Source organism: Necator americanus, chromosome II, assembly GCF_031761385.1.
Source record: "Necator americanus strain Aroian chromosome II, whole genome shotgun sequence".
Classification (NCBI taxonomy): domain Eukaryota; kingdom Metazoa; phylum Nematoda; class Chromadorea; order Rhabditida; family Ancylostomatidae; genus Necator; species Necator americanus.
Genome location: NC_087372.1, coordinates 2,469,691 through 2,484,738, shown reverse-complemented (window position 1 = coordinate 2,484,738; position 15,048 = coordinate 2,469,691). Strand labels below are relative to the sequence as shown.

The window sequence follows — 15,048 nt, the reverse complement described above, 5'->3', positions numbered from 1 at the left end:
TATCCAGAATAAGAGCAAAACCATGAAAACCACAGTAAACGACTAGGAAACACTCAATTACTCACAATGTAGTGGACACGAGGAGGAGGAGGGGTAAAACTGGACTGTCTAATACAGCAATGAGGAGAACGGTGAACAATGATATGATTTAAAGGCATCACTCCACGAATTTGAGGTGGTACGGATTTCAGGTGGAGTATTCGCATACAGGATGAGAGACTATGGAGAGGGGGGTGATCCCGTCCATTTCTTCCTAATTGCCGTAAAAAACGGCCCGGAAGATGCCACGCGTGCACGAGGGTGGCACGCTCCAACCGAACTCCTTGTAGAAAATAGCGCGCCGGATCGCTCGAAGATGTCCGGGCCATTTTTTTACGGTAATTAGAAAGAAATGGACGGAATCACCCTTCTCACCATAATCTACGATCCCGTATACGAATGCTCCACCTGAAGTCCGTAGCACTCCAGATTCGTCGGGTGATGCCTTTAAGTCAAGTTTAGGAACTTATCGTATAACTATCATGCTAATAAATTTTCAATCACAGACTACAAATAATTTAAACTACATAACGCCACAGTTTCGTAGTAGACTGGACCTTTTCTTCATATTTTCCTAAAGAACGTATCTTCATGCGGCATGCAGCTCTAGGCCCATGATGTGATTTGAACGTACTGTAACACAATTTAAAGGCAGCCTCAATCATGAAACCTCCTATTTTTGGATCACTTTACACTTCGGAGCGTAGATTATGAGCGTAACCATGGCTCAGTTTCCAGGAATCACCCTGAAAAATGGCGTGAGAAACGGCTTTACTTTCTACGAGGCGCACTAGAACGCGCTATCCTTGCACAATTTTACAAAAGCGGTGTGCGCAAGCGAGCGGTCGAAAATCGGTGAGGTGTCCTTCTCGGTCTATTCGAGTAGAAGCAATGACTGTGCTGCTGAGAGGACCGGGCAATGCGTTCTAACGTACCTCGTAGGAAATGGAGCAGTTTCCCAGGCCTTTTTTTAGAACACTCACGAGGAATTCAGCGTAGCCACGCTAATGCTCGTAATCTACACTACAAACGCTACATTATCCACGAGATATCCAGAGATTGGAAATTTCTAGCTATGCTGGCTTTAAGGAGTTTTTCTTTGCAAGCATTACAGTAATTTTGACTTAATCGGCAGGCGGATGTTCCGGCCCGACGCGGCTATCCGCATCTTCGCCAGGGTGTGGTCGTAAATCTTAGAATACTGGAGTCAATCCAAGCCAACATTTCCTCTGAGAACTAAAAAGAGCTGTTTCATCAACTAAAATGTCTGCAGCGGGAATTAATGTGGCGAAAAACTGCTCGTTTGCGTAATGCTGAATAGGCAGCACGCCGAATTTATGACACCTTTTCTTGTTTGTGCAAAACCCATTCCATCAATATGTATGTGAATAGGAAAGCTTTCCGGCTTTTTTTCCACTCGATTATGATCGTCAAAAACGAATCGAATTGTTTTCTCAACAGACATGAACCTCTAGAAAGTTCTTAGAGAAGCGTGAAGCGTGTAATAACATCATATTGGTCATCTTCTATCTACTGGCACACTGCATAGTTGTAAAAAAAGACTCAAAAATACTTTAAAAAAAAAGGACGAAGGTCCGCAGTCATTATACTTCAGCCGCGTTCGTCGTGCTACAGCCGGGTCAATACGAACTGATGCTTGGTGCAATTGCGTAATTGGCTGCACTCAAAGTGGTGCAGTGCAGCCAGTGTTTGAGATCGAGGTGAGACCTTCGCTTGCTGCAATCGAACTGCGGCGATGAGAGCCATTACGTCGTGCTTCAGATCGTTTTGACCCCACTATGCCCTAATTTCGTAATGGGACCCTGCAGAAATCCTAGCCTCCCCCGAGCTAATTCTTAAAGCTCCATGTACGATTGCACATTTCTCCTTGGTCTCATTAAAAGTAAGATTTTATTCGTCAACGTGGTCTCGGTGCGATGATATGCTAAACAATAAGGAGTATCCGGAACGACAAAAGTCCCACGAGCCTCGTTCTAGGTTCTGTTGTGACGGGAACGGTTACGCTTCAAACGTAATCTCTTACGTCGTATTGCACTATGAAACGGGTCCTCTTAAATGGGCCCATATAGTCGAGTCAAAAGGACCTGAAAGTCGAGGCTGAGGCTGCGTAAGCGGCTAATCTCGAAGCGTTACGGTCGACCGAGCGGATGGAATCGAGGTGGGACCATCACAAACTTCACCCGGACTGCATCGGTGAGTATAACTAGCAAAGGTCCAACCTCGATCCCAAATAGATAGATCCGAAACCGCACCAAGCTTGTGGTCGTTTTGATCTGAGGACAACTATTTCCCGGCAAAATTCCGGATACCTGTCTAGATAGATGTATTTGAAAAGGAACATTTCAGAACGGTCAGCTTCCGAGTGGGTCGTAACTGATCAATACGTCCGATTGGTAAAATAATCGTCTTGTTTGGTCCTCAGCATATCTTTTTCCTTAGGTTTGTCTCACTTCTGTCCTGATCGGGCGCGTATTGCGGTTCTCCGAGTAGACATGAGTAACCTCAATTACGGATTTAAGCGCATCTTCAGCCGGAGACCAGAGACCAACTAGAAAAAAATCCAAACTCTCAGAAACGCTTTACTTCAAACAGTTGTTCTTTTTCATTTAAAAACCTGTGCTTTAATGAAGACATTTGTTTCGTATTCTCGACACGAAGCTTCCTAATAAAGACAGTTTGTAACCGAAAATTACAGAACAATTCCCCTTCCAAAACAAGTCGTTAGTTGATGGACGGATCAGGACACAACTCTCCCAAAGAGGTGAAATCCAAGGATCCCGTACACGACGAAATGGGGCAGATGTTTAGCGTTGTGTCACGCCTGCTTCCCATCGCTTCCCCGTCCTAAATTAATTCACTCAGGATAAATTATTTGCTTTTAAAGCATGGCAAATGATATTTTGTATCACGAAGTAGCCGAAATTATAAGGAGCGTACTAGCAAAAGAGCAGAGTGTTCGAAAAGCTGTCTATGGAAGTGAGTACAAGGTAGGGTTTTCTGAATTCTTATCTTGTTCTCAAGGTTTTCTATTTCGCTTCATTTTTTCTTTACACTTGGAAGATTTGCGACTCTTATAGTTATAGTTTGGAGAAGCACTGCCATATCTCTTGAAGAGAAGGTGGTTTGATCTTCTTTTTCGACACATGCGCGAATAATAATTAATATTTCACGTTGAGCGTAAAGCCACAGTTGGACATTCAGTTAAAGGAGCGATGTAGGTATGATTGCTTCAGTATCAGGTTTCATAAACATGCATGAATCCCGCTATTCTTTACGTTCACTTTATGTCTTTATTTTTTAATTGTACTATCTAGTTATTATTTCTAAAGTGCCGCACAGTTATTTGCTGATACAACTGGAACCTTCTCTATTAACTATTATTCTCTTGGATTCTGTGTCTTTGTTGTTTCAACACTTAATTTTTCGTTTCAGTAGTTGTTATTTTGTAATTTTGAATCCGATTTCCTATTATTATTGTGGAAGGTCTGGATTTTTCGTTGTATCTGCTGATCATTGATTTCGCCTATGTTGATAATCTTCTCCTTTTTTTGAATTTCACTTCACTTCACAAGGTTACTACCTCTTCAAGACACTCAGATGAGGGATGATGCCGCCTCTTCCATTAGAAACGGTGAAGAAACAGTACACGAAGAACCAAAGTGTAACCCATTTGGAACAAGGTGTGTCTGACTAACTTTTCGAATAGATTTCTTATTTTCTGATCCAGATTCTGTTTCGGAAGCTCCGTATTTTTCACTAAAATTGTAAATTAAATTCACAATTGTAACTTCTTTTCTTTCGTTTCCCCATTTTAATGTCTTCTAAGTTTTTTTTTTGTAATGGAATTGGAATCAAGATTTGGAGAATTTGGAATCACTTATCGATGGTGTTTATGTTCTGCTAAATAAGTGTTAATTTATTATTCCGATCTATTTGCAATGTTTTTTCTTTTGCTTTTTTGTTTTAAATCCAAGTTTAAGTTGTTTTATAGATATTTAACTGACGAGGATCGTGTTTGGGAACACAATGCGTGGGACAATGTGAATTGGAGCGAAGAGATGGAAGAGCATGCCCGAAAGGTGGTAGAAATCCAGAAAACTCAAGCCATTGATTATTCGAAGGCAAAGGAGTTGGTCAATGAGCCTGCAAAGCAGTGGGATGCTTTCTACTCGCAACACAATAACAACTTTTTCAAAGATCGCAATTGGCTATTGAAGGAGTTCCCAGAACTTGATATGAATAACTATTCTGGGGTGAGCACCTATTTTTTTCCGTTTGACATGTAAATTTCTGAGCATTTTTATGTGCCCACTGTTTATAGTTGAGCCAGGAAAATACTGTGCTTTGTTTTATTATAACCTATTAGCTGAATGCAACATTTTCAGGATTCTACAGTGCGAGTGCTTGAAGTAGGATGTGGAGTTGGAAACACTTCCCTCCCACTCATACAATGGGATGAGCATCGACGAATGTTCTTGTATAGCTGTGATTATTCAGATGTGGCTGTACAAGTACTAAAACAAAACGATAGTTATGATTCTACACGGATATGTGGATTCGTATGGGATATTACACAAGAAGCACCAGTTGATGCACCGGCCAAAGATTCCCTCGACTACGTTGTCTGCATTTATGTGCTGTCAGCAATCCATCCATCAAAAGTTCGCGTTGCTATCGATAATCTCGTAGCTCTTCTCAAACCTGGAGGGATGCTGCTACTTAAGGACTACGGCAGATTTGATCTGACGCAGCTTAGGTTCAAAAAGGATCGTTACATTGAGGAGAATTTGTACTGTCGAGGTGACGGCACCTTAGTGTACTTCTTCACAAAGGACGAATTAGACGAGTTACTCCGAGCAGCTGGTCTCGTCCAACAGGCTAATTTTGTGGATAAGCGTCTTATCGTGAATCGAGCTAAGCAAGTGAAGATGTATAGGCAATGGTTGCAAGCAAAATATCAAAAGCCTAAATAAATCTTTCTATTGAATATCTGTTTTAACACTGACATCTGCATACAGTTTTAATCTGCCTTGTACATTTTTTGTTTTTCATTTTATGGTATACCTCTCTATTTGAACTTTTCAGAACAAAAAGTCGCTTTTGAGGCTCAGCTGTGAAACGTTGCGATTCCGATCTCTTTTCGATGAAATCCTAAAGGACCCAGAACTCCATCAGATTGCGGATGATCCTGAAATAAAAGGGGATGTTAACTTGGCTTACGTCTTATTGTATGAATTCCTCGCTGGAGCTGGGCTTGGCAGGGTGAGTTCGTTACATTTTATCCCTATAACTGCGTTTCCTTGTATGCCAAATCTGATTCTTCCTGTGGAAGTGCATGAGGTGCTAAGTGTGAATTATCAGTTCAATGCTTCTTTTATCATACAATTTTAGGCCTCTCCACGTCTTAGAGGAGTTATCTACAGGCACACTAAAGCAATACATGATCGGGTAAGAATTTTCCTTATAGATTTGGTCGTAATATGCCCGTGCTTTTGCTACGATTCTAACGTATTTTTGTTCTTCCTACAAGTATCTCATTTTCACTTTCATGTCTAACTCTCGTTCTTTGTGGGATGTAATTACGGTGATCAGTAGGATCTTTTCTACAACTGCAATGAACAGCAATCCATACTGCTAATTTAGTTTTTCGCTTGCTGTCGACAGTCATTTCCACGTTATTTTAACTTGCTTTAGTAGCTCACCTCTTTCATGATGCGGAGGCCAACGGAAGAAAAACTAAAGCATGGATGTTCGTGCATTCGTCATTTAAGAAACCTTTTTCATATGCATGCAGATTTGTTTGATGATGTAGTCGACCTACGCCTAGAACTCAGGTGCAAATGTAGGCTGCAGTGCTGTTATGGTGCGCTTCTCATGCTACTATGCTTCGTACTCTCAGCGACCCCAAAGGGTTCGCTGCAACGTTCTTTGTCGCGTTCTTTGTCTGGACGACATTTCTTCGAGATATTATAGAAGATGTCCTGAAACGTCCTGAAGCTTTATGCAACAGCGCAGCGAATGCGTTAAAAGTTGCACTGTTAGAACCGAAGTCATCTCTGCAGTCGGATTAGACTAGCGAAGGTCCTATTTCGAACGCAATCGCACGAGGCTTCAGACCATTGGTACTGCACTGTAGTTGACGATGCGTGATATGATGAACCGCTGTTTTTTCCTTTCATACCTCATAAGGAATGAGAGAATATGATGTTTTCTCAAAGTTTTATTCTCAGGAAAAGGCTCTGGCAGCCGACGGCCGTGGTGTCGCTGCTATCAAGGAGTCGGGACAAGAAACGGAGTCTGCATCACTGATTCCGCGTTATGCTCGAATCAATACGCTGAAATGGACAAAGGAAGAGGCAATCGAGACACTTAGTTCGGAAGACTGGAATGTAAAACATTTATATCTTCCTCACTATTTGTTTAGAGTGAAGTAGCTTCGTTTTTAAAATTCAAAAATAGTCTGCTCCTTGAAGAAGAGTTTTTTTTTTCTTCCATCACAGTCCTAATTCCTCGTTTTTGCCAGTGTTACACTAAAACAACAATAACAATAGACATAACCATATCACCCATGTCTAATTTTAGGTAATTCAAATCTCACCAGAGGATGACTTCGCCAAGCGTGTCGGAAGTATGACCGAAGATGAGGTCTCTGCTATCTTTAAATACATCATTTTTTTGCTCTTATTCTGAGAGAACATCAAGTTTTCGATATTTTCCTGCTACTCCTTGGAGCAAGAAATCATATTAACTTCTTTATTGTATTGGTAAAAGTAATGAGTTTTTAGGTTCTCATTGATCCTCATGTTGAAAACTTGTTGATTTTCCCACATTCTAACGAATTTCATCGTTACTGGCTGGTAGAACAGCGCTATCTTATTTTGCAGGATAAGGTTAGGAAATATTCCTGATTCTTACGGTTTACTTCGTAGGTAATCCAAGAAATAGAACGTTTCTTTCTAGGCATCTTGTTTACCAGCATTTTTGTTGGACCCACCACCTGGATCTCAAGTTTTCGACACATGCGCGGCACCTGGAATGAAAACAAGTCATGTAGCTTCCATAATAGGAGGAACAGGGTGGCTAGTTGTTTTCTTAAATGAAAAAAATATGAACAAACCCAAGTACTACATTTGTACATTTATGATTTACTACAGTACGCCCTTTCCTAGGAAAAATGTTTCCGTTTAACAGTGGCATTCTATTTCATTGATGGTCATTAATAATTTCTAGTAATTCTCTTTTCCCTTGGTCCTTCATCTTTCGTTCAACGTTTTGCTTCGAAGTCTCTTTTGTGTATCATTTTATGAACGTAGCTATTTTGGTTGTTTTGCATAATGTTGTCTGTTGGTTCCAGGAAAGTATGGGCAATGGACCGTTCAGAAGAAAGAGTGGGAATTATGAATCAAATTTTGGAAGAATGTGGTGTTGAGAATGCGTCTGTATTTCATGGCGACTTCTTGAAGACTGATGTTACGGATAAGAAGTTCTCGAAAGTACTGGCTTGTTTTAACCTTATCTCCATGTGAATTTCGCTTGATTTTGATCTAGCTCTTTGTCTTAAAACTACTCTTGATTTCATATAATTGGATGTGACTCCGTTGCTTTTCCAGGTAAAGTACGCAATCGTAGATCCTCCATGCTCCGGTTCAGGGATGGTGAAGCGGCTAGATGAATTGACGGGAGGAAATGCGGACAAAAGCCGCCTAGAAAAACTGAAAAATTTGCAGGTGCTATCAATTTTCGCGTGTTGGTCCCATTCCGAATTAAGTCGCCTCTAAGGCTTGTCACATTTTAAGGCCATGATATTGAAACACGCGCTAAAGTTCCCCAAATTACAACGTGCTGTATATTCGACCTGCTCGATTCATGAGGAAGAGAATGAACAAGTTGTGGACGAGGTTTGTCTCCCCTAACGTTTTATTTATCACTAACAATTTTCGTTGCGTCGTTTAATTACGAAAATTCCCGAATAAGTACTGTTGTAGGTTCTCCTCGATACTTACGTGCGGCAACATTTCCGACTATCTCCATTCGTGTTACCTAATTGGACCCATCGCGGGCTCGGCACCTACGAGTTCGGAAATGATTGCTTGAGAGCAGATCCGGCGAAAACATTAACTAATGGCTTTTTTGTGGCAGTATTCAAAAGGATTTCTGAAAGTGCTCATGCTGAAGAGGGCAGAATCAAAGAGAGGAAGAAAAAATATGGTGAAGTCAGTGATGCTGCGGATGCGATTGAGAAGAAGGACAATGACAAGAAAAGAAGAATAGAAGAAGTTAGTCGGGATGAGGATGCATGTACAGCCCTAGAAATGAAAAAGAAAAAGAAAAGTGAACAAAAAAGGAAGTGAAGTTTCTATTGTTACTACTTTTCCTTGGTTTCTCTCGAATGTTAGTTGTTTGTTGTCATATTCTGTTTCGATCAATCAAGTTGAACATGATTTATTCTTGTTTATTTTGCTTGGAGATTGTAATTATTGTTGTTGTTTGATCAGAATAATACGCTATTTCATTATGTTGCAAGAGAAACAAAACAGAGAAAAATTGTTGCGGTAGGGCGGGTAAAGACGCAATTTCGACTAATTAACGGGTTCATTTTCTGTTCGAATTGTGGTGTTGGGGAACTTTAAATTCCAGTCACGGATGCTTGAACCCTTTTAGTATAACTTTTCAAATGAAATAGCATTTTGTGTGAGCAGACAATTTCAGCTTGAATCACTTTAGAGAAGTATATGTTGGATGAAAAAGACATTCCTATTCCCTAACATCAGAAATTATAGTATTCGACGGACAGATTTCTACTAGATTCTGTATTCCGAAAAAAGCAGTTCGTTTTGTGAGGGCAAAGGTTGGCGTTACGTTGAACAATGGGACGACAATGTAGTGATCATTGCAATGCGTTGACAAATCTACGTTCTCTATTTGAAAATGACGTCTCATGTTTGTTTGTGGATAATAACAGAGTAACAGTCTGCTTTGCATGGGACAAAACATGTCGCAAAGCGAAAATTTGTCTGCGTGCTGTATCTGAAATAGACTTTAGATTTGCATTCACTTATGTTTTCTATCTTAGTTTCTATGTATATTCAGTGGTAGTTTTGACATATGATTCGAAATGGTGGCGAAAAACTGCGTATAAATGCAGTAGTTTGCCTAGTTAGTTACGACAAATGTGCCTTCTCCCTCCTCCCACCACTTCTTCCCCTTCTTTGATCAGTTTTCTTTCTCTTGGTGGAAAATCTCTTCAGAACTACGAGTTCATTGCCATTCTTTTCTTATGCTGGAGTGATAGGCAAGCTGATTTCTACTGATATCCGAACATCCGATAGCAGAAGAACCCTTCGCAACCAATCGTGAGAAAAACCGATAGTTAGATCAAAGCGAAAAAAAAACTTAAATACTTACTAGTTTAACCTCGGTGCAGCTGTGTAAGCGGGTTCGCCCAATGCGATGCAGTTGAGCATAGCGGCTAGAATCGAGAGGCGACCTCTGGTATCCTGTGCCACTCATCGCTATAGTTCACGATGGCCCCACCTCGACTCGACCCACCATATCCACCGCGCCGCATTGAGCGCAGCCGCTTATGTACGCAACTGCACCATGCTTCATGTCGTGTTGACCCGACTATAAATGGTAGTGGAAAGAACAAAACGGATAAGACCATCTCGTAGTGGTAAAGTCGCATAGATTAGCGTAAAATTTTGACAGCGTGTATAACTAACGGTTTCTACTCGATTCACACGCCTTGCATGATTTCTACTACTAGTCTGGGGACTGCTTTTAAGTACTTCTTATTCTTGTTCGATCAGTTCATACTGCTAATGATAATCTGTGTTTTTTTATCTACAGGTCTAAACCAAACCATACGAACAACATGAAGCTAATGATCGTAAGTTAGCGGTTCTTTTACATTGTGAAAATCGACAGTTGTGTTTGTTCACACAACACTACTCAAAAACCTACGTTTTCCATAAACTAGAGTTTGTCCTAACAAGGCGAGAATCTAGAGGGTCCTGTAGAGAATTCCCTTACTGCTTTAGGCTACATAATTGTAAAGTTAAGGCACTGATCATGATTGGACTTACGCTTCTTCAACACAGCAATGGAGCCGTTACATACGCTCCTCCGCCGGACACAGAGAAGCCATATCCGACCGCTCCACCATGTGCAACTCCTGCACCATCGACACCAATTTGTGAGTGACCTATTTAAAATTCCGAAGATACAATGACCTTAAACGTTTTCCTGTAGTATAACTACTTTATATACATCGATTCTAGAATAGTGTGGTAGTAAAAATTCCCTTTCTCGAATTTAAATTTCATATATTTCGGGTTAAATTTCATTACAGATTGTCCTTTGTGCTCTTGCAACCCTCCAAAAGACTGTATTCCACGTAAGACAAATATTATGTAAGTTTTTATATTTATGTTTGTCTTGTTTTAGCCTTTTTAAAAAATCTATATCCACTAGAAATGTGGATATATTTTCTATTAATTCTAAGAAAAGTTCTTATCTGTTGTACGGGAGTTTTCTAGGTTTGACTGATGACGAAATTGGTACTACTCAGAAGTGTGCCATCCTTTTTTGAAAAGTTTCCTCCGTCAACGTAATTCATCCTCCTTTTTTTCCCCTTTTTCTTATCTTATACTGTAGCTATCACAGGATTATGTGGACTTTTGTAGGCGGAAAATAGGCATTTATCCATACCTCTACGTAAGTACCAGTTCAAGAAACTTTTTTGTTTTTGTTTTCTAGCTAGAAAATGTCGTAGACCTATGATAATCTCCAAACAAATTTGAAAAAAAAAACATTCGAGTAGTTAGAGACAAGTATTTTACTACTACTTGCTACTGGTAAGAATCAAGATTGTAAAAAAATGGTAGAATGAAGGTCTGTGGAAATTATTGGTGATCTATGGAAATTCTTTATCCAATTCGAATGAGCGTAACTCTGTATCATAATAGTCTTGATTCGCTGAATTTCAGTTTCAGGTGCCTCATTAAGTGCCCACCTCCACCTGCTGACACTCAGTAGCCCTAGCACCAGAGGCAGAAAAAGAAGTGTTCTTGTGTTCTTTGACCAAAGAAGTCGTTTTTTTTTTCTTTCCCTTTTTTTTTATTGATCACTTGGTACAATAAACAATGGGTAGCTTTAATATTATATCTCTTTGAATGTGTTCGACTCTGAAAAGAAGAATAATCAGAGTTCTCTCTGGTCTAAAGGCAAGCGAGCAGCAATAGAAATAAACGTTGAAGACTCGTGGCGAAATAACTGAAAATTTCGTGGATCTTAGTTGTCACCTGACCTGTGCTTTAAAGGCATCACCCCACGAATCTGAGGTGGTACGGATTTCAGGTGGAGTATTCCTATACGGGATCGTAGATTATGGAGAGAAGAATGGTTCCGTCCATCTCTTCCTAATTGCCGTAAAAAACTCCAGGCCCGTTTTACAGGAAGATGCGACATTGAGCTAAGAAGCGCATATTAGTAATCCAGCGCGCTAATTCTCCACAAACCTATTTTTTTTTTTTTTTTTTTTTTTTTCCACAACTATATTTAAAAAAAAATTCCACACACCTAATTTTTTTTTTTTTTTTTTTTTAATTTTTTTTTTTTTTTTTTTTTTTTTTTTTTTTTTTTTTTTTTTTTTTTTTTTTTTTTTTTTTTTTTTTTTTTTTTTAAATATTTTTTTTTTTTTAAAATTTTTTTTTTTTTTTTTTCCCCCCCTTTTTTTTTTTTTTTTTTTTTTTTTTTTTTTTTTTTTTTTTTTTTTTTTTTTTTTTTTTTTTTTTTTTTTATTTTTTTTTTTTTTTTTTGGTTTTTTTTTTTTTTTATAAATTTTTTAAATAATAAAAATTTGGGAATTTTTAAAAAACAAAGGAATTTTTCTACCAAAAAAAACTTTTTTTTTTGAAATTTTTTTTTTTTATTTAGGGAGGGGGGTTTTTTTTTTTTTTTTTTTTTTTTTTTTTTTTTTTTTTTTTTTTTTTTTTTTTTTTTTTTTTTTTTTTCTTCTACTTTTCCAAATTATTTTAATTTTTTTTTAAAAATTTCCCCCCCCAAATTTGGGGGGGGGGTGTTTTGGGGGGGGGTTTTTTTAAGGGGGTTAAATTTTTTTGGGGGGGGGGGGTTTTCCCCCTTTTTTTCTTTTTTCCCGAAAAAAACGGCCAGGAAGATACGGCTTCGAGCGGTTCGGGGCGCTATATTTTACGAGTTCGATTGGAGCGCGCCGCATCTTCTGCTGATGCTTTTAACTGCACGAAATCTCTGAGTGAGCAGTGAGAAACTTACTAACTAACTTGTCATATTAAGTTATTTTCGCTTTTTTATCGCAATAGTAGTACTTTTTAATTGTTCGGCAATGTAGAAGAGAATAAACTTATGGATGGACGTATTCCTCTGGATAATCTTCGCGAATCTGCCAAGCTTTATTGAAAAAGTGATCATGATTCAGCTTTTATTAGGAAAACACGCTGATGATAAACATTTCTCAGATGATTTTAATCGATAACAGGAGGACCCTTCGAGATCGTTTTGTGACGGCGACATAATCCTCCGTTAGGAACGTCCAGGAAAGGTGTTAAACTATCATTTAGGGATTTTGTCTTCTTCAAATACAAGAGTAATACCTGACGGATTTATGAGTGCTGACGTTCCGTCCGGAAATTTGTTTGCAAGCTGAAGCTTGAACGAATTTCCTCACTTAATTGTTTTTGTAGTTGACGTGGAACGTAAATTTCATCTACGAGAATATGCCGCCTATAGTTCTCGTAGGGTAGAACCTGCGATTGAGTTTCTTTGATAGAGAGGGATAGTAAGTGAATTTGAACGGTTCACCTTTATAAGGGATTCTAATTCTCCAAACTCTTCTGTAAATCTGGCTTACAAAGATTAAAAAATGTTATTAAAAGCACTTATTTGTGCGCTGAGGTAAGGAAGCCGAACCTTCTTTTGGAGCTTCTCGTTTCTGGCTTTAGCCCTCTCAATTGCGAGAAATGATTTGCAGAGATTTGAAAATGTTGCAATTCAGGCATTCTTTGATGGGTGTGATGCAAACTTTACTCCCATATGTTTCCATATTGTTACCATGTAAATCTATCATCTTAGGTAGATCTTGCAGTGCTTCACTGTTTCTCACATTCGTGTAGAGGGAGGTCATGTCAAAGAACTTTACCTCGCAGTTGCCCTTACCTTTCACATTGCTTAATCTTGGTACAAATGGTGCGTTTTTGACAAATGGGACGGTATTTTAGTGAAGATCTAACTCACAGTTTTATTATAGAACCATGAAATTCGATCCGTAGATCCTCCAATATAATTTATTATTGATTGTATTTTTAACCTGGCTGCAGACGTTGAGTGGATCTCACATCAACACGGTCGAGAAGTATTGGAAGTGTTTCCAGATACTCAACTAACAATCGTGGCACAAAAAACTCTAACGAGAGATCCCTGGCTGCGGCCCTTACATCAACACACAAAAAATGACTCAAATTACATCAATTGGAGTAAAGTGGTCTCGCAAAGAAAGTCCCAAGAACATCTGACTTTAACTGCAGTGATTCACGTTAGTATGTTGAAAACCGCCACTGAAGTACAATGCGCTGGCAACCAAGAACGGAATCCACCCTCCTTCAGCACTCTATTCACTGATTTTACTTGAATAAATTCCTGAGGAGATGTCATTGATCCTTGACTGCTTGCTCGTGGATTCGTCGCGTGCACAACGATGAAGAGTTTCAAATATCTCGTAGGAACTAAAACGTCGTTCCTACGCCGGGCCCGTTTTCCAGGACGATTAGGAGGAATTGAGCTAAGAAATGCTCATTTTAGTAATCTACGCCTCGAACGCTTCCCAAATAGAACACAATATCCTCAGATTTGTGATACGCGGCCTTTAACTACACGATCTATACGAAAGAGTACACCTCACCACGAAGAATTTTGAGAGGGATTCAGAAAGAAATTTAAGATATTCAGTTTTGAAACGCTTTCTAAGCTTCAACAATTCTTTCCTCTTTTACTTACGGCCATATCCGAACAAACACTTTTCGAAAAACAAAAATCCCTGCCTTGGCCACGCATTGAACGTAATTTTCCTTAATCTTTCTGTTTAGGATGTGGTTTGAGTTATTGTCGGGTAAAAATGTATACAACTAAAAATGGCCACATGAGAAGAGTTGTTGTTCTATTGAACAGATCCAAGAAAATCAGGAAATACAGGATAATTCGAAAACCAAGGACATAATCGACCTCAAAATCCCATGTTGTGTGAAGCGATAACTTGAATCATGTAAGAAAGCGAGCTTCTGAGCCTTTCTGATCTTCCTGAGCTGATTATTCCCATTCTCTAATATCAGAGCTTATAGTATTCTCCACAACTCACCGGAATCCATTAGAATATTTTAAAAGGCATCACCCCACGAATCTGAGGTGGTGCAGATTTCAGGTGGAGTATTCTTACAAGGGATAGCAATTTATGGAGAGGAGGGTGATTCCGCCCATTTCTTCCTAATTGCCGTAAAAAAAACGGCCCGGAAGATGCGGCGCCGTACAAGGCTGGCGCGCTCCAGTCGAACTCCCTGTAGAAAAGAGTGCGCCAGAATGCCTGGAGCTGGATCTTCCGGGCCGTTTTTTACGGCGATTAGGAAGAAATGGACGGAATCATTCTCCTCTCCATAATCTACTATCCCTTATAATAATACTCCACCTGAAATCCGTACCACCTCAGATTCGTGGGTAATGCCTTTAAACAAGCACTTCGCTGTATGAAGTGCATAGATTGGTGCGACGTTGAACCATAGGGTAACCATGTAGTGATCAATACAGTGTTTGGGAAGATTTTCTATTTGAAAATGACATCTCATGTTTGTTTGTGGATAATCACCCAGTAACACTCTGTTTTGTATGGGGAAAAACAACACACAGGTGGAAATTTATGTGCGTGCTGTATCTGAAAAGGACTTTATATTTACATTTATATCA

General features: G+C 39.3%; 2 protein-coding genes across 5 annotated transcripts; both read left to right on the top strand.

Moving 5' to 3' along the window:
• Window positions 1–2,945: 2,945 nt before the first annotated feature.
• Window positions 2,946–8,411, top strand: RB195_016663 (uncharacterized protein; the record flags this gene model as incomplete). 2 transcript variants are annotated; one of them, XM_013449301.2, is made up of 14 exons in its annotated part: window positions 2,946–3,036; window positions 3,650–3,740; window positions 4,052–4,313; window positions 4,446–4,982; window positions 5,146–5,322; window positions 5,452–5,508; window positions 6,291–6,449; window positions 6,643–6,705; window positions 6,846–6,950; window positions 7,021–7,136; window positions 7,415–7,553; window positions 7,671–7,787; window positions 7,857–7,958; window positions 8,046–8,411. In XM_013449301.2, the coding sequence occupies 14 exons, from the start codon at window positions 2,946–2,948 to the stop codon at window positions 8,409–8,411; spliced, it is 2,382 nt and encodes a 793-aa protein (XP_013304755.2). The 2 variants fall into 2 exon arrangements, with proteins under 2 accessions (XP_013304755.2, XP_064039175.1); XM_064183294.1 differs by having other exon boundaries at window positions 2,946–3,047; window positions 3,658–3,740.
• Window positions 8,412–9,934: 1,523 nt separating this feature from the next.
• RB195_016662 (uncharacterized protein) lies at window positions 9,935–11,097 on the top strand (the record flags this gene model as incomplete). Of its 3 annotated transcripts, none has more annotated exons than XM_064183293.1 (4): window positions 9,935–9,949; window positions 10,123–10,255; window positions 10,412–10,472; window positions 11,055–11,097. In XM_064183293.1, the coding sequence occupies 4 exons, from the start codon at window positions 9,935–9,937 to the stop codon at window positions 11,095–11,097; spliced, it is 252 nt and encodes an 83-aa protein (XP_064039173.1). The 3 variants fall into 3 exon arrangements, with proteins under 3 accessions (XP_064039173.1, XP_064039174.1, XP_013304754.2); XM_064183292.1 differs by having other exon boundaries at window positions 11,049–11,097; XM_013449300.2 differs by lacking the exon at window positions 9,935–9,949 and having other exon boundaries at window positions 10,132–10,255; window positions 11,049–11,097.
• Window positions 11,098–15,048: the final 3,951 nt, after the last annotated feature.